This window comes from Mustela nivalis (assembly GCF_964662115.1).
Source record: "Mustela nivalis genome assembly, chromosome: 20".
Classification (NCBI taxonomy): Eukaryota; Metazoa; Chordata; class Mammalia; order Carnivora; family Mustelidae; genus Mustela; species Mustela nivalis.
Genome location: NC_139039.1, coordinates 25869876 through 25888211, shown reverse-complemented (window position 1 = coordinate 25888211; position 18336 = coordinate 25869876). Strand labels below are relative to the sequence as shown.

Sequence of the window (18336 nt, the reverse complement as noted above, 5' to 3'; positions counted from 1 at the left end):
TTAAAAATGTGTCTTGGTGTATTCCTATTTGGGTTCAGTCTAATTGGGGTCCTTTGGGCCTCAGGGATCTGGATGTCCATTTCTCTCCCAGGTTTGGAAAGTCTTTAGCCATTATTGCTTTAAGTATATTTTTTATATTTTTCATCTTTTGGAATTCCCATCACATGAATATTGTTTCTTTTGACTGTCCAGTAAATCACTAAAGTATTCTTAACTCTCTTCCCATTTTTTTTTCTTTTTGTTCCTCTGACTGGATAATTTCTAGTGTCCTTTCCTACAGGTTGCTGATTCTATTACTTATGAATTTCTTTATTTTTTATTTTAAAGATTCTTAGAAAATTTATTTTTAGATTAACATATAATGTATTATTTACCCCAGGGGTACAGGTCTGTGAATCATCAGTCTTACACAGTTCACAGCACTCACCATAGCACATACCCACCCCAGTGTCCATCACCCCGCCACCCCATCCCCCCTCCCACCACCCCCTCCAGCAACCCTCAGTTTGTGAATGTTTTCATTAAACGCCTCTGCAGTCATTGTATTTTCAGCTCTGGGATTTTTTTTTTTTTCCCCAAAGGTTTTACTTATTTATTTGACAGATCACAAGTAGGCAGAGAGGCAGGCAGAGAGAGAGGGGGAAGCAGGCTCCCCGCTGAGCAGAGAGCCCAATGCGGGGCTTGATCCCAAGACCCTGAGACGATGACCTGAGCTGAAGGCAGAGGCTTTAACCCACTGAGCCACCCAGGCGCCCCTGGGATTTTTTTTTAATGGTTTCTATTTCCTTGTTGAACTTGTCGTTTTGTTCATTTATTTTTCTCACATTGTATAATTCACTAAACGTTAAGAGGATAATTTTGAATTCTTGGACAGTTTGTAGATCTCCACTTCTTTTGGACTGTACATGTTTATTTTAGCCGAGACAGTTCCTCACCAGTCAGTTTAGTTTGGGCTTCTGGATTGTCTGCTAGTGACATCATTGAGCAGGTAGGGCTTGCTGTCAGCTCTCTTCTTTGATGAAGCCATTGCCCAGGCTCTGAGCTTTGGGGCTGGGGGTTGTACTGGCTGAGAACAGTTGACTAGGACTGCTTGCTTGGCTCCCTGCCAGAGTGAGTCTAGAGGATAGACTCTGGGGTTCCCTAGCTTCTCCGGTCAGGCTTTCTAGATGGTCAGGACGGGGTTACTCAGTAGGCTGGGCTACAAATTGGGCTCTCTGCGGCAGTCAGGTAGTAGGACAGGCCCTGGGCCTGCATGGCTCAGTGTTTGGTACCCAAATCAAGTGTGACTATACCCTGAATTCCCTGGCTAGTCAGGGCCCATGATTTACCCTGTGGATGGGGAGTGCACACTGTTCAGTTCCAGTGCTACGGAGAGCAGGGGCTGTTGGTGGTGCTGGCGGCTCCCTGTGGGCACTGGTGCAGTTCCCTTGTGCGTGGGCTGCAAGCTGTCTTCAGCCGTGGGTGGCCCTATGGATTCAAGTCCCTGCCCAGGCTCAGCAGAACCAGCTTCAAGGTCAGTAAGATTGTTGTCTTGACTCAAGCCAACCCACATCCCAAACCCCCTGGCTGGATGCGGCCCCCAGCTTTGTTCTTCAGACCTGCCTGCCGGACTCCCTGCTCGTGTTGTGGGCTGTGCAGCTTTCCAGGCTTTCTGGTTGAGCAGGGTCAAGAGCTCCACTCAGCTGTGGGCAGGCTTATGACTCTACTCCCTCCAGGGCTGGAAAGTTGCTTCATTTGAGGACCTAGGTCAGGCAGCCCTGCTTCCTACCGAGTCCCCTCATCAAACCACGTCACTGACTGACTTCTGCAGATGAATAAGCCACAGGTTGGGACCACTGCTTGGGCACTGCAGGTAGGAACTTGGGCTGCCAAGATCTGAGAGCTGGTTGTTGCAACCCCTTCTTCCTCTTCTCTCATGGTCAGATTGCCAGTGGTCAAGCTCTGCAGATCCCCTGAAATCCTGGTGTGGCCAGACCCAAGCTGGGGCTCCTAAGACATGACCCACAATGTTGGGAAGCTTGCTGGCCACCCTGGCTGTTTTTCCCACTGGAGGAACCAAGGCCAAGGGGAGGGGTGGTGCAGAAGGGTGCTTCAGCCTCCCCTTTGTGTTCCAGAATTCTCTCAGTGGTCTTTTCCTTGTATACTTGTTTTTGTGACGGGGAACAAAGTCAGGAATGACCTGTGTCACCATCTTGGTGATATCACCTGTCACCATTCTGTTTTATTGGTTAGGTGTGGAAATGCATTTTGGACCTCTCAAACACTTCATCTTGTATGCAAGGAGACATCCATGAAGGCCGCCAGCACAGAGTTGAAGGTCAGCTACTTTGCTGCCAGGTGTGTGTTAGTAGTAGTTTCTAGCTAACCCTGTGTTCGCCAGTATTGTATACTGGCTTGTTATCTTTTGTCCAAACTTTCACAAAGGAATAAATTGAGATGTAGTAAATGCAGTATTTTGCTCAGTTGTCACACTTGCAGATTCTGTAGCTTTTCCTCATTCACTTGCATTTTTTGTGTTGTGCCTTGATCCCCTCTGGCTGCTATGTGGAAGAGGAATTTTTCCCATCTACCCCTTCTTTGGCCTGAGGATTGTGCCACCTGGTGACATGTGAGGAGAATTATAGTTTTGGTGGGAAATTGTGAGAGGATTCCAGTTGTGTCACAATAAAAGGAAGGACACCCAGTTCTTCCGGGTGTCTGAAAACACTCACCTGAAATTCAAGTTCGAGTTGAAGTCCCATTCTTGCCTCTGCTCATGTCTGCCAGACTTGGCCATCTAGAAGTGAGTGGGAGTGGACGTGGGTGGCCGACTTAAGAGGTGAAGACAGTCTGCTGTGCATTTTGATGTGTAATTGAGGACAATCATTGGAAACTTTTAGGGGAGAGTTAAGAGAAATGGAGTTGTGCCTGGACAAAAATGTAAAAAGGAACATCCAGCTGCTGCTGTCACTCCCTAGCAGTGTGGCAAGAAGGTGGTGGGACCTGGGGACAGAGGGGAGCCCTGCAGCCAGGGAGCAGAGTCCTTGCGAGAAGGCCAGGCGGGGATACCCACTGCTTCTGGTCTGCGAACACACAGTCCGGGGTTTGGGGCGCTCTTGGAGGTCACAAGCAGACAAAACCTGTTCCAAAAGTGGGATTTTGGCATTTGGATTCATAAATTTCCCAGTTACTACCAGTCAATGGCAATTCTCTGGCACAGAGGAGACTCTTCCCTGTAGCTGCTAGCTTCCCTGTAGGTTTCACTTACCAGAGGATTTGGGGTTTCCTGAGACTTTTTTGGGAGGTTCTTAACAAGCCAAGGCCACACACACTGTGTGACAAGGCTGGGGTGGTGTCGTGTGGACAGTGATGGCCCATCATCCATTTATTGCCGTCCCGGGGCTTCACGTAGGGAGGATGAGATCTTCTTTCCTGGTATGTGTTTTGCGAGTGTGTCCTCGCTTGTCCCGGGAGGTGTTCCAGGAGAGGCAGAGGATTCTAGGACCCGCGTCTACACTAACTGAACCTTGGATCTTGTGTCCCTGTGCTGTCCCGGGAGTGTCATGTCAAGTGAGTGGACTTTTTTTTTTTTTCTTTAAAGATTTTATTTATTTGACACAGAGAGATCACAAGTAGGCAGAGAGGCAGGCAGAGAGAGAGGAAGGGAAGCAGGCTCCCTGCTGAGCAGAGAGCCCAATGTGGGCTTCCATCCCAGGACCCTGAGATCATGACCTGAGCCGAAGGCAGCGGCTCAACTCACTGAGCCACCCAGGCGCCCGTGAGTGGACATTTTTAAAAGTGATCTGTCTGCCCTACTTGGGGCTTAAAATCGCCACCCCAAGATTGTCAGTGTGTTTTAGCATAGGTGTCCTAAGGACAGTTTCAGAGAACACCTCGCCAGTAACAGATGTTCTTGTGCCTCCTAAGGATGTTGGACATGTGTGGTATCAAGAGGGCACGGGATCTGGAGTTGAAGGCCAAGTGCAACCACATGCAGCTGCTTTTAAACTGGGCAGGAATGCTCTTTTTCCTCGACATCCGGGCACCCCACAAAACAAGTATACAAGGAAAAGACCCCAGTGGTGTGGAACATGGGGTAATCTGAACACACTCTTCACACTTAGGTGTGCCCTGCCCAGAGCCCTCAGGAGTTGCTAGTGGATTCCCAGTGCCCCAGAACCTCTGTAGAGAAAGAGAATTCAGGGAAATCAGCCACTCCTTCTCCAGTCACAAGAGCATTCCTTACGCCACCCAAGTCAGGACACAAGATGCCATGGAGTCCTGGGCTTTAGGTGAACCTCACAGAGGAGGGCATTGATTAGCAGTTGGTTCAATGTCTATGCAAGCCCTGGGTCCAGTGAATCTGGATGATCATCTGGAAGTGTAACTTCCATTTTGCCAGTTTTAAGATTCTTTTCCAAATTAATTTGCAGTTTTGTCCCAGAGGCAGAAGACAGAGTGTTTAGTTTCAGGTGTCATTTTTTTTTTAATATTTTAATATTAATATTTTAATATTTTATTTATTTGACACAGAGAGATCACAAGTAGACAGAGAGGCAGGCAGAGAAAGAGAGAGAGAAACAGGCTTCCCGCTGAGCAGAGAGCCCGACGCGGGACTCGATCCCAGGACCCTGAGATCATGACCTGAGCCAAAGGCCACGGCTTAACCCACTGAGCCACCCAGGTGCCTTCAGGTGTCAGTTTTATAGCTTGATAGCCAGTCTTGTGCTCACAAGGGGTACAAGTGAACAAGAGAACAAAAGGGTCACTTGGTAACCAGATGGCTTAGTAGCCATATTCCAGGCTCTGCACACTGGAACATTATGCCTGGAAGCAGAGGGAACAGACACACCTGCCTTTGTCTTATCCCAGGTTCCCAATTCCAAAAGATATACCGTATTCCTACTCAACAGACTGACAGAAAAGATTGTTTCTCCTCCTGCCATGAAGTGGGTGTTTCACCAGTCCGTGGGAACCTGTCTGGCACTCACACTAGACTGGTAAGTACCATCCAGTCTGGTCACTTGAATGTCACCTATGGCCATCAGCATAGTGCTGACGGGGGCACTGGTTCACCGAGCCCAAGGCCCTTTGTGAGGAAGCGTTTGGACGTGGAGGGGTAGAGCTGATCGCCAGAATGATGGCCCGCGGCAGTCTGGAGAGGGGGGGGCATCCCCTTGGGGCAAGCGGCCCAGCCTGTCTGGTGCCCAGGTGGTGGGAGGTCACAGATGGGCTGAGGCAAGCTGCAGACCAGCCTTCTCTGGTCATACCCACGCTCCCAGGCAGGCACAACTGGGACCTGTTTCTGGTGGATGGTCCCTCTGCAAAAAGGGACAGAAACGGCCGTGCCCGCCAAGACTACGAGGTAATAGTCACTATTGGTAGTTGCTTTTACTCTGAATGGAGCACTGTGGGTTATTTCCAAAGCTTCCCTTTTGGGGCACAAGGGATGGGTCAGTGGGTGTATTGCTTAGCACTGTCCTCCTAGCTGTTGGCACCTGGCTTACCTGTGAAGTTGGCCGAAAACCACAAATGACCCTTCATGGACACAGATAGACCCGAGCTCCCGCTCCATAGGCTGCCGTGGGGGTGGAGTCAGTTGGGCACAGTAAAAGGCATCAGGAAGGGTGTGAACCTACCTTGAGCTCCTCCTGCCAGGTCAGTCAGGGCCAGAGGCCTATGTGTCACCGGTGCCCCCAGCTGAGCATTTGTAGCGGCTGCGCCCTGGCTAGCCTGTCCGTATCCTATTCCTTAGTCCCTCAGTACTCAGCTGTATCTATTGCTCAGAACGCAAAGGAACCTGCTGGGCTGCGGGGGGTGCTGGAGGTTGCTCTTGCTTGATCTTGCAGAAAGGAATGTGCCAAGCAATGGTGTGACAGCTGGGAAGAGCATTTTATTTTTTAAAATGACCATAGAAATTACCTTTACACACTTTATAAAAGTATAGTAGGCTGTGTGGCAGCCATGATTTTTCTTAGAAACGAAAGTCAGGGTAGGGAGTCATCTAGCAGGGTCTGAACAGGGCAAACCCCCTACCTCCCCTCCCCATGCTGCTGGCTGTGCACCTCCCTCAACCCTGGCTCTTCTTGTTCCCTTTTTTTGGTAATGACCTTTAAAAAGCTTCTTAATGTCTTACTTCTAATGGAAAATAGTAACTCCCCACCCCAGAACACTGAAGTCTTCAGCACCATGGTTAAATAAGAGTTGAATAAGCCAGTATCCCGCTGAGCTGTATCAGCCAGTGAAAATTCTTAGGTCAATTTATTTTTACACATGGCTCTTCTACCACAAGAAGGAGAGATTGAGCCGTGGGACTCTGGAGCGGGGTCTGCTTCAGCCACCACACTTGGGTTTTGAAGTAAGCTGAGCTGCGCCCTCCCCTCCTGGGGCTGGTGGGCTGGGGAGTGCCCGGGGAGAGCACACCGCCTGCGTCTGGCATGGTGCTGACCCAGCGCAGGAAGTCTGCTCAGTTCACCCTGCGTTTTGCAAAATCACGTGGGAGACAGGAGCTAGCTGCCTATAGCAGCCAGCTCCCTTGTGAGGTGGGCCGGCCTCCCTTTCCTTGCTGCCCCTCTGGGGGAGGTGTGCCCCAGTGGGTCTCACACTCTGGGTGAGCTGGAGAAGCCCAAGTGAAGGGCAGAACCCACCCCAGGGCACAGTCTGTACGGGCTACCCCCCGCCCTGGGAGCGGCCAATGCTTTCCGACAGCGTGCGCCTGTATGGGGGCTTCAGAGTCTCCTGCAGGAGCTCCCCACTAGAACCAGGGGGTGGGAGGGAGGGGAGGAAGCATGCACCTAGTAGGGCTCTAGCTCGCCGTTCTGTCCCTACCTTACCCTTACCTCCGGCCAGGCAGGTGGACGCCTATACATTCACATACAATTCTGGAAATTCTGTAGTATTTAAGAACATGCCTCAACCATGCAGCTTGGAGGAAAAAAATAGATATTTTTAATTACAAGCATTCAAAAGTCAAGCACAAAAACTGATCCAACCCAGTGTAAGATCATCCATCCTCTCATACTTAAAATGTTAGGTATAAAAATACTCACTCTCTTGGTTTTATTGTTGATATCTTTTATGTTTCGTTTGAAAATATCTCCAAACTGTACAGAAATGTCAGACCATGCGTTCACAAATAACACACTATTTTTTAAAATTATACAGTGTAAAAGAGTAAAACATTTTTATTATATTTGTTTCTTCGAGAAAAACAGATGTGTGATAGAGGCTGTGGCAAAGTCTTGAAGGGACCAAAACTGGGCAAGATGTTTTCAAGCCTGAAACAGAAAGAACAAATGTGAGGGTGAGTCTGCCTTCCCCCGGGAAACCCCTGGGGGCATCCCAACACTCACGGGTGTGTAGGCACACAGAGCACGACCGCTCACCAGAGCAGCCATGTTCTCACCGTAGACCCAGACACATGGGCAGGACAGACTTCCCTCTTACCAGAAACTTTTCAAGACCTCCTTCCCCCACACTTGCTAGGAAGTGTTCATGTGTGTTTTGCTTTGTGGCCCAGGAAAAAAAAAAAAAAGTGGCTTCGAATCATCCCGAGACTTTGCCACTTGCAGAGTCCCAGTGTGGCCCCACGGTTTTCTTCATTGTTGCAAAGGCTGCACTGTGAAACCTCTGCTATGACTCTGTCCCCATTTTCTTCCCATCTTCCCAACACGTCGGACTCAAATTTGGAGGTAGAAAAGGTCTTACAAAGGTCTAGGCAGAAGTAACTCCATAGAAACTACAACTGTCCACAGGGAAAGGCTTATTTGTGTGGCGGAGAAAGCTGTCAAGAAAAGAGCACTGTAACCAAGAGCCCATCTGACCATCCTAAATCAGGCTTCTTTGGGAAGATGCGCATTCAGCAGGAAATCCTGAAGCGAGAAACCTCCCGTGAACATGCCAACAGCCTGAACTGGACGATTTTAGGAAATCTGAGCCAGGTCTGTAGCACTGGGACACCCGCACTGTGACCCGGGAGATCGTGGCATAACCTGTGTGCGGGTGACGGCAGATATGAGGGGCCACGAGTCAGAAGATGCAACATCATAACCACATAGCTGCGGCTCATGGAACAATCTCCCTGGGGAGAGACCAGGGTGCCACTTTCAAGGGCAGTGAGCAGGTCATTCAGAGCCTCACCTGTCACGTTCGGGTAACATGCACCCATCCCAAGCTTGTGGCCACCGTGCTAGTCCATCAGTTTAACTCACCGAGAGGCCCGGCGCTGGAGATGCTCCCAGGTCAAGTTCTGGGAGGCCTGCACACACCACCTCAGGGACCCCCCTCTCCCGCCTCGCACTCTCAGCAGAGCTTGGACATGCCAGGAATGCCCGGGGAAAGAAACGCCTTCTAGAAATCTCACTTTCCGACTGCTTTGCCTCCCCTGGTGCCCAACACAGGAAGGGCATCACCAGTCACTCAGCAGGTGCTCGCAAGCGGGAGGAGAAACCGGAGTGGGCCAGGATGACGCGCACCCACCTTGGGTACATGTCACAGGATCTGTGACACACTGTGAGCAAGGCCAGAAGGGCCCACTCTTTTCATCTTTGGCCACACCCTGACTTGTAACCAGCGTGGACACCGGGTGTGTGTGGCCCGGAGCAGCCGACCTTCCCACTGGGCCCAGGACCTGATGAGCCCTCAAACTGCCAAAGGAGCCTCCACTCCGGAGTGGGAAGAGCAGCACCCCCTTGCACCCCCAGCTCTGGATGCACAGAGCAGAAACCCTGCTTAGACAAAGTGAGTACAAGACATTTTCCCCCACTCTCATGGCTTGTCAGGCTTGGAACAAGTCCCACGTCATCCCAAACTTGACCACAAGCCAGCAGCTCAAGCTCTGTGTTGGTTCCAGGAAACGGTTTCTGAGGAACAGCGGTCCCCCTACAGCTGTTCCTACTTTGGAACAATTCACTGGGGACGACGCTCGGCAGCCCTCGGACTCTGGGAACCTTCAGGGGCCTGCACGCTGCCAAAGGCCTCTGTCAGAGAAGCTGGGCTTAGAGAGCGCCATCTTGGGAAAGCAGCCAAACCTCCATGTGGGGACACGGCCCCAACACCAAAGCCTGAAAGCAAAGCTGCCACTCTGCCTTCAGAGACAGAGAAGGGACGGAATGAAGAGGCAAAGGAACACTGGCCACCTGTGCTGGCACCTGCCCACGTGCTCAGGAGGGACCAAGGCCCTGTGGTCTTTTCCAGCCCTCGCCAGGGGCCTGGCTGGTCAGCTTTCTCTGAAGAGCTAACTACAGCCTTTGGGCAAGAACACGTTGCTACTCCTGGCCTTTCTGCCATGACCTCGAAGGCACCATGTCTAAACCAGACTCCCGACTTCACCTTCTCCACATGACTCCCTCTCCTGACCCTCCGCCTTGGTCTCTGTCCTTCCACCAGCCCCTGGTGACAGGGACACAGCCCCGCTCTCTCAGAGGACTGGGACTTCCCTTCCCACCGTCACCATCTCGGGCTCGCCTCTCCTGGTGCGTGTTTCTGACTTGACTCTTCGTTTTGCTGTGGGCAGCCAGCTGACATACTCTGAAAACACCTCCTCCTACTTCCTCCTGCCTCCCTGAGACCCAAATCCCTAACACATCCCTCAAGGCCCTCGAAAGCCTGGTCCTAATCCATTTAGGACAAGGACACGTGGTACAGCTCTTCCTCCGCGCTCTCAGAACCCCGTGTGCGCGCTCCCCTGCAGGGCTCTCTTCTGAGCTCCCACTGGGCGTCCTCACTGTCCAGGCCACTTGTTTGGCTTCCTCAAGGATCAGCTGAGACTATTTTCCTCCCTAAGACTACGTCCTCCTGCCTCACCCCAGACACAGGCACTTGCATGTAGCAAAACGTCAGACAGCCCCCGACTGTAGGGCAGTAAAGGAAATGGGAGCAACAGACAGTTAATGACGCGTGGCACGGGGACCTGGTTCCGGAGTCCGGATAATGCCCCTGGCTGAGCGCCAGGAGCCTGTGCCCGGGGGCCCCTCAGCACCCTCCCAGAGCCCCTCTGGCCCTGACCGGGGCCTCCCCAAGAGGCACGTGACGGGGGGAAAGGGAGGGTCCGTCCAGCTGCCCCAGGGTTTTAGCCCAGGACTCTGTCCCCTTCTTCCTGGACACTCGAGCAGGAAGCGAGGTGCGCGGGGCTGGCGCATTCTGGCTGAGGAGGAAGGCTTTGAAGGGAAAACCACGGAAGAGAGAAGGGGGAAGAGAGAGCTGATAGTTTCCCGAGCTTTTCCATAACTGTGCTGTGGATATGTAATTCTCACATGGGAAAAGAATGCGTCCACATTGCCATAGATGTTCCCAGACTGAACAGAAGGTCAGAATGTGGCTATTTCAGTCCCTGTAAACAAGGAAGGGGTTTAGCTAAGAACGTAGTTCAAACTTTGGAATGTATTAACAAGGACATTTTAAACAGAATACAGAGACATCCGGGAACACGGAGCACCGTGGAGGGATGGGGGCGGGGTGGGAGAGGGTCAGGCTCTGTTTGCAGAGCAGCTTCTCCTCACAGCCTTGCCTGAATGGCAGTCAACGGACAGACAGAGGCAAGTAGAGGAAACAAAGCTTGTCAGAGGCAGGTCGCTACTGTCCCGTGTAAGACCGTGGAGAATGTCTGCTGTCTGAAAGAATGTTCTATAGTTCTGAAACATTTCATGTCCCTTGTCCTTGAGCAAAAAGATCAGCCTGTGGCCCTCAGGACTGGGCACAGCTGCTGCTGCTGGCTGCCACGGGCACGCCGCCAGACCCGGCCGGGCCTGCTCTCCCCCGACTCAACTTTGGGCTCCTTCTCCCAGCAGGAGAAATTCTGTTTCCCTCCTCCTACTACATACAGTTGGCCTATTTACTAACCATTTCTTTCCCAAGAGTTTCTCTAAATGTATTCATTTTTATCCAAAGTCGGATAAGGAACAGTTCCCTCTACCCAACTCCCAATAAACATGGACCAGTTTTCATTTTATAGCTGTAAAAACCGAATACCGGTATTGATTTGTAATAAAAAGCCTCACTAACATTTTAAAAGGTTCACAGGCTAGTCTCAGGAGACCAGTCTTCTGTAGTTGGAAACTCCTCCCCCGCATCCTAAACATACATCCTCACCTGCACGCGGGCGCCAGAAAGTCGGAACAGCTGCCCACCTCCCCGCGTGGGTTCCCGCTCCCACACCTGGCCAGAGAGGGCTCGGCCCCCTGGTGGTCCAGGTCGGAGCAGTGCTGGCCGGCAGTGGGCCACCTCCAGACTTGTTCTTGTAACCCACGAGTGGCCCCAGAACCGGAGAGCCCCATGCCGAACACAGGTAGTGGCGAGGCGCCCTCCAGCTCATCTGGTCGTGCTGGCTGGCCGCCTACAAAGTCTCAGCCGCCCCGAGTCCCAGGGCTACTCCCACGTGGCCCTTTCCCGCTCCAGGTCACCAGGCCCTTATGTTGTCTAAATGAGGTCACCCCGTGCTCTGCCTACTGGGCTCACCTGCATTGCCTGGAATTACTGATGTTTGGGTTCATTTATTACATTAAAAAAAAAAAAATCATTATTCTAACCTACTTCCAAAAAATTACATGGGTAGGTTTAAATTGGTCTTTAAAAGTGCCAGAGAAGGAGAAGAAAAAAACAAGATCTCATCCTTTAAAAGGGTCTTATGTAGGGCACCTTGAGTGGCTCAGTCGGGTAAGCCTCAGACTCTTGATTTCAGCTCAGGTCATGATCTCAGGGTCATGAGATCGAGCTCTGCCTCAGGCTCCGCGCTCAGTGTGGAGTCTGCTTGAGACTCTCTCTCCCTCTGCCCCTCCCCCAACTCACATTCATGCTTGCTTTCTCTCTAATAAAATAAATAAAACCTTTAAAAGACAAAAAGGTTTTAGCAGGTAATAACATTGGTAAGCATAGGGTGGGCATTGCTATAAAGAACCATGACAAAAAGACAACCTAATAGATTAGGCTATGGCACTTGTGGGATAAACATTAGCTGCCCCACGTGATGTGGAAAAACCTTCCCTGTTGCTAAGTTTGGTCAATGTGACAAACACATCAGTGGGCAGAAAGACCCCAAGTGCAGGCTGCTGGCCTCCTGTCCAGGCCGAGGAGCTGGGCTGTGAAACACGGCGCACACGGCGTGCCTGCCTCTGGCTCTACTCTGAGCAAGAAATACCTAAGTCCCAAAAATGTGGTAATGACCTCCTTCGCTAGATCTGCCTGGTTCTCTGTCCTTAGCAGGAATCTTGCCTCTTTCTGACTCATCTTTTCTTCATTGGCCCCTTGTAGGGATGAAATTCACCACCTTATTTGGGCTGAGACATAACTGCTTCGAGCCTGCCCTTAGCACTCCTGTTATTCTAGGCCAAGTTTTGCAGAGACTGGAAGCCCCCGGTCACCTGTGGGAATGCGACACCACTGCCGGAGACTACACTTCCTCCTAGAAACTGATGAACCGCAAATCACTGATATTGTCAGCCAACAGGAAAGCCCAGAAGGGAGGAGGTAGTGAGTGCCCTGTCTCATTCAGCTACGCCCAAGGGCAACTACTCATTTCCGAAGAGGTTCATGAAAACATTTCTGCGTCCCTGAGAGAGGGTTATACTACATTCGGTACAACTGGATGGAGTCAGGGGGAATATACATGCCACATCTAAAAGATTCTCACCACAACGGTTCATTTCCAAAAAAGGCACAAGTGTGTATTTATCTGTAAATTCCCACTGGTGGAACAGCTTGTCCCACTGCTGTGGCACAGCCGGTGTGGGCACAGACCGTGTGGGCAGAGTCTGCAGAATCCCCTCCCCGTGCCCTCCCAGGATGCCCTTTCTTAAGCATCTGTGGCTCGCCGAGGTCATCAAAAGCAAACCGACTTCAGTACTCCACACCAGTGCGTCTCAACCTAGGGCGCCCAGCAGAATCACCTGGGGTGGGGGGTTAACGCCTGGACTGCTGGGCCCTGGGGTCCTGCCTGGGGTCCCTCCCAGAGGACGCTGGTGCGATGATCCAAGCACACTGGTCTCCATCACCGCGCCCCGCCCAGGACATGCTGCCTCCCCAGAGGGCCTGTTCAGCCTCCCACTGCCACTCACCAGCACGCTCCAGTTTTGTAGAACAGCTTGAGAACAGCAGCCACCACTGAAGGTTGCATTAATACCCACAAGACAGATTGCAGCCACCATCACACACCTGGAACCTGGAATAGAGAAAGAAATCACCCATTAATGGTGTGTGGTCATTTCTAGCCCCAGGGCTGGTTGGCTCTTGGGGTTCCCTGGGTCCCGAAGGTCACCTATTCTGCAAGCAAAGAACGGACAGTCAATGGCGAAGGTACCAAGGCCTCCACGATGGAGCCAATGACCAGTGCCTGATGAGAATGATCACACCAGTGGCACGGCAGCTCCCCACGGGGACCACCAGCTTCGGGCCCGGTCAGAAGGAAAGCGTGGGGGGCAGCTCTCGGGGGCTCCCTGGCACCAAGGCTGGAGGGGAAGGGACTCTGGAGCAAAGTATGCTGGAGGAGACGCGGTCTTCAGACGTGCGTCCGTCATGGGGGACGGATCAGAGCCACACTGCAACAGCAGGCCGCCTGGCCAACGAGACAAGGCAGCCGCGCAGAAGATCCGAGGGCCGAACCCCCAGGACTGTTCATAAGCCCTGTCAAGGAAGAGTGCAGGACCTGAAGCTCCCCCCAAAGAAAGGAAGCGCCCCAAACCTATCCAGCTCCAGGAGCTGCCTCAGACCACAGCAACAACTACTGGGCAGCCCAAGGACAGAAAAGCCATTCTCCCATAGGGTCCTGTGCTGTCACATGCACCGATGAGCTAAACTTTGCTCCAAGCACCTTCTGGAAAACAAGTACTGAATGGAAACATCTGTGACTACAACCTGTTCCCAAGGGCCTGAGAATTTTGAAATATGAAGGTGCTGAGACCCAGCAGATGATAAATTTTTAATACTCTTTGGTAGGCATGACTGCCTCTGAGCCAGCTGGTTTTTGCGAGAATTCCCGGAGCCAAGGAAGGATGCCTGCCTCCCAGCACGTGGATGCCAATGGCCCTCTTCCACTAATCTCTTGCATGTTCAGGCCAGGTGACGCCGCTCTCCTGCCTGCAGAGAAAGAGGTCGACTCAAGCACATGGGGCTTCGTGAACAGGAGGATGCAGGGTACTGCTGCGAACCCTGAGTTCCCCACGGAGGCCTCCCTGGTCTGCTCCCCGGGCAATGGCTATCCCCAAGGCCCTCGTGCTCACAGCCAGAGACAGACGAGGCCGTTCCTCCCAAATCAAAACACGAGGAATACACAGCTTTACAGTCTGGTCTTCTCTCTCGCCGTGTCCTTCTCTCATTTGTTGACACTGTAACTACATGTGCTTATAATTGCTGTGCATCGTCTTGGTCCTAGGCCAAGGAGATTCTCAGTTCTCAACGCCCTCCCACAGCCACCCCAGCTCCTAACTCACTCAGTTTTTTTGATTTAACTACATGTGGATACCCAACAAGGAAGACTGTCCTCATTCCCTCCGTAGAGTTACTAAAAACTTGCTCATGCTTTCCTGTTCTCAACGCATCTGGGAAATGGATCGTTTTCGGTGATTTTCATGTCATCTGGGATTGTCTACCCCGTGGCTGGACCGTTAGCCAAACTCCAGTGATGCGCAGACAGAGCTCACAGCCAGACTAAACACCATCAAGCAGGATGCAGGAAAAATTAAAACCCAAATGACACCCACTCCTCCGCTGCTCTTACACCACAGATGACAGCGAACTCGACACCCGGGCCCCCTCGGGAGGAGCATTCCTCACACACACGCCCTTCCTTGAGGGTGAGCAGTCACGCTTCTCTGTCACGTGTATCCATGACTCCCACCCACTAGAACTGGAATTCCTTAGGGATACAGGTCTGGTCTTCCTGAAGATTTTTCCACCTGTCTAGCACATAGCGGACATATAATGTATGTTTACTTAGGGGTGCCTGGGTGGCTCAATGGGTTAAGCCTCTACCTTCAGCTTGGGTCGTGATCTCAGGGTCCTGGAATCGAGTCCCGAGTCGGGCTCTCTGCTCAGTGGGGGGCCTGCTTCCCTTCCTCTCTCTGCCTGTCTCTCTGCCTACTTGTCATCTCTGTCAAAAAAATGAGTAAAAATCTTAAAAAAAAAATATGTTTACTTGAAGGATGAAGAGCTTGTTTACTTTTCTAGTCTAGTCCCTGATTTCCCAGGAAGAGGACAAAGTGTGTTAATGAAAAACCCCTGCAGGGCCCTGAGGCAAGAGGCCCCGGACTGTGGAGGATTTGGAGGGTGCTCCCCCTCCACCCCCCGAGCTCCACATGTTGGGAGTGACGGCCTGTCTGGGTCTGCGTATAGTTGTCATGTCTGACGTCACTCCTGCTCTTCCATTCAGTGCCACCTTCCCACAGAAGACCCCCCCGCCCGCCGCAACAAACACGAAGGCCATGTGGAACAGTGATGTCACTGGCCTTACCTATCCTACATTTGGCCTTTCTGAAAGACCAGTTTTGCAGTAAAATGTTAATTATTATTTCATCAGAACCACTGTTCTCAATTCTAATTTACATTTCCCTACGATTATGTAGCCTGGACTATTAGCTCAGAACTTGATCCAAGAGACTAGAAGGAGCCTGAGGAACAGATCCACACTGAGCTGATTTCACCTCCGGCAGGAAGGGAGACTGGGTCCTGACAGCAGGTGCGGTGGCAGTAAGTGCAGTTACCCCTCCTCGCTGCTCGCCACCCCTCCTCCGCTCCCTCCAACCCCGAGGAAGGAGTCTGGCCCGTGGCCCAAGTTTAGTACAGAACGAACCGTGCGCCCACAGGAGATACTCTGCCTTCATACGGGTCTGGCAGCTTCGCAAGCCATACTTGCGAAGGGGGAGACCGCTAGGCCTTCTTTGGTAGCTACTGCTGCCTCTAGGTCTCCGGTGGATAGGTCTGTGGGGAAGGATGATCTGGAACAACTTGGGTGAGCGGAGAGAAACAAAGGGCAGGATCTGACTGGCTGGAACCATGCAGCTGCTTCATGATCATGCCTTCCCTTCGGCCTATATAAATGCTTAACAAAGTCTTTCCTCAAGCCACAACCATCCTCAGCCAACTGCCATTGCCAGGTTTGGACGCATCTTCTCAGCTGACTCAACCCTCCTATACCACCTGCTACCACCGACCCCAGCAGCTCGCCACCGGCCTTCCAGGCTCCAGCCCTCCCCGGCGCCTGCGGGCACTCTTCATTTTCCACAGGCTGCTCGTCTTCCACGGACTCTACGGCTGCGTGAGCCTCAAGGCTGTGTCCTGCTGACCTCTCTTCCCGTTTCATCAACTGCCTCAACTTCCTGCTTAGGCTGAATGCCAGGTCTACCCCCAACCCATCAGCTCCTTTGGGGGCAGTTACCCAGTCCTGGGTCCTCTGGGTGAAGACCTAGCAGCCTCTCAGCACGGACAGATGAGGCACAGTCCTGGGGGGGCAGAGGAGCACGTGACCCATCAGTGCCTTCTGGAGCCAAATGGCAGTTCTGCACCCACCTCGTCCCGGGTAACGGGGGCAGGGTCCCTCACGACGAAATGACTAAGGCTTTTGTGCACAAAGAACAGAGAGCCAGGGACAGGTCATTTTAAAAATTAATTATGGGCATATGGATATGGTACATGGACTTGGAGAGTCCTGGACATAATGGACCCTAGAATATACCTCAAAACTTACCAGTTGTATTTCTAGGAAGAGAAACCCCCTAAACAGCAAACTTTTACATTTCACAAAATAGTAAAATATTTTAACTACCTTCAGTATCTACCATGGACTGACTTTTTTCCTAAGAAGCTACATTTAAAATGCAGTTGCCATTCACAGATATGGTGTCTTACCATTCACAGATACCCCTTCACATAAAATGGGTACGTGAACACACGTACAACATAATTTCAGAATAAGGGGCAAATATAAGCAGCATAAACAAAATTACTACACTGTCCTAATTTTTCGCCTCATTATAAATAGATTAGTGGTAACTCTAACATAATGACCACTGGTCCAAAGATCTCTGTTAAGTGGGTGTCACTGGTTTAGGTTCTGGGTAAGAGATTAGAGCCAGGCTTCCCAAAATGTGCTCTGTGTGAAACGGCAGTCTCCTGAGCGTCTGTGAAAGAGAGGGCTCCCTTGTCTCCAGCGAGTTTGAGGAATGTCGCATCCTTGAGTTCCCTAATCCTACAGATTTATGATGCTCATGTTATAATAAGGGTCCCAAGAATCTTTTGGTGAAAAACAAACAAGCAAAAAAAAAAAAAAAGTGTTCTTTTTCACCTTGGCAACATTTATGTACTCTGCTTCCAATCATCCGCAAGGACTAGCGTTGCTCTGGCCACTTAGGAATAGGTACAATTCTAACTTACTGGAGTTGAGCAAGCAAAGAAATATGATTCCTTGGCTTATGCATCACTTCACCAGCAGAGCAAGAATCCCGACCAGTTATGGGGTGGGTGTGCTGCCTGGCCACTCTGATGCCCACCACCAATTCTCCTGTGTGGTTAGGCCCTTCCTCCAGAACAAGGACGCCGGCCTTCCGACCAAGCTCTCTACAAGTGCTTGCCTCTTACGGCAGTAAAGACTTCAGCCAATGAAGTCCATGCTCAGCCATTACCCTGGAAACTGAAATGAAGGTGACATGACCCCCCAAGCAAGACTTCAGGTGAGCAGGGCAGCTTGCTTGCCTGTGGAGAACAAATTGCAAAACACTCTGAAAATCCTATTCAGTGCTCTCCCTCCTCACTAGGAGGGCACTGACCTGTATGAAGCCGGCCTAGCAGCTCCTACTTCCCCAGTACATCCCCTGTGAATGGTCAGAAATTGTTCCCCACTGAAGTTGAACCTGACCCTGACTGGAGGCCATTTTTTCCCCACATAAGTCCTTCAGAAGATCACCCTGTATAGGTATGTACATAGTTGTAGCATTTCTAAATGGATGAAGGTCCAGTCCCTCCCTACTGTCACTTTTCTTCCTGGGTTGTCAAGGAGTGATAGAAACCACGAAAAACCGTAGACTGTTGAAGTGTGACATCTCAGGGACTTTTCTTGAGGACGCCCCTAACTGACACGCCATATCAGTGTCAGAGTAACAGTGCTTTAACAGAAATTCGGTCAAGATACCCAATTAAACGCAGCGTTTGTAATTTCAGACAAATTACCTATTTACAGAAAAAAAATTGAGTCGGTAGTTCCCTACAGCAAGGTTAGGCCTCAAATAAAAGGGCGCCAAGATTAGGGTTTCCCGGACCAGACCCTCGAAGCCTGCGCGCGCCGACACACCGCCTGCCTTCCCGGCAGCGCCAACTCAGCCCAAGTTCAACACGCGCACCAAGTCACGTCTCCAGACCCCGCTCGGCGGCGCCGGT

At 51.4% G+C, this 18336-nt stretch overlaps 1 protein-coding gene and 1 long non-coding RNA gene across 12 annotated transcripts in view; one reads left to right on the top strand and one right to left on the bottom strand.

Moving 5' to 3' along the window:
* The first annotated feature begins 700 nt into the window (after positions 1-700).
* Positions 701-16731, top strand: LOC309855420. 5 transcript variants are annotated; one of them, XR_014306793.1, is made up of 4 exons: positions 705-2317; positions 3454-3549; positions 4852-9452; positions 12226-16731. It is a non-coding gene; the product is annotated as an uncharacterized lncRNA (long non-coding RNA). The 5 variants fall into 5 exon arrangements; XR_014306791.1 differs by having other exon boundaries at positions 701-1852; positions 2233-9452; XR_014306792.1 differs by having other exon boundaries at positions 703-2317; positions 3454-9452.
* RBPMS (RNA binding protein, mRNA processing factor) overlaps positions 7037-18336 on the bottom strand; it is a 172134-nt gene continuing 160834 nt past the window's right edge. For 6 of the 7 annotated variants that reach the window (XM_082715651.1, XM_082715656.1, XM_082715650.1 and 3 more), the window contains 2 exons: positions 13029-13132; positions 7037-7256 (listed from right to left, as the gene is read on the bottom strand). In XM_082715651.1, the coding sequence (XP_082571777.1) occupies positions 13118-13132 (15 nt within the window). In that variant the 3' untranslated portion in view covers positions 7037-7256; positions 13029-13117. The remainder of the gene's footprint in view (positions 7257-13028; positions 13133-18336) is intronic. The other variant, XM_082715652.1, reaches the window with a different exon arrangement.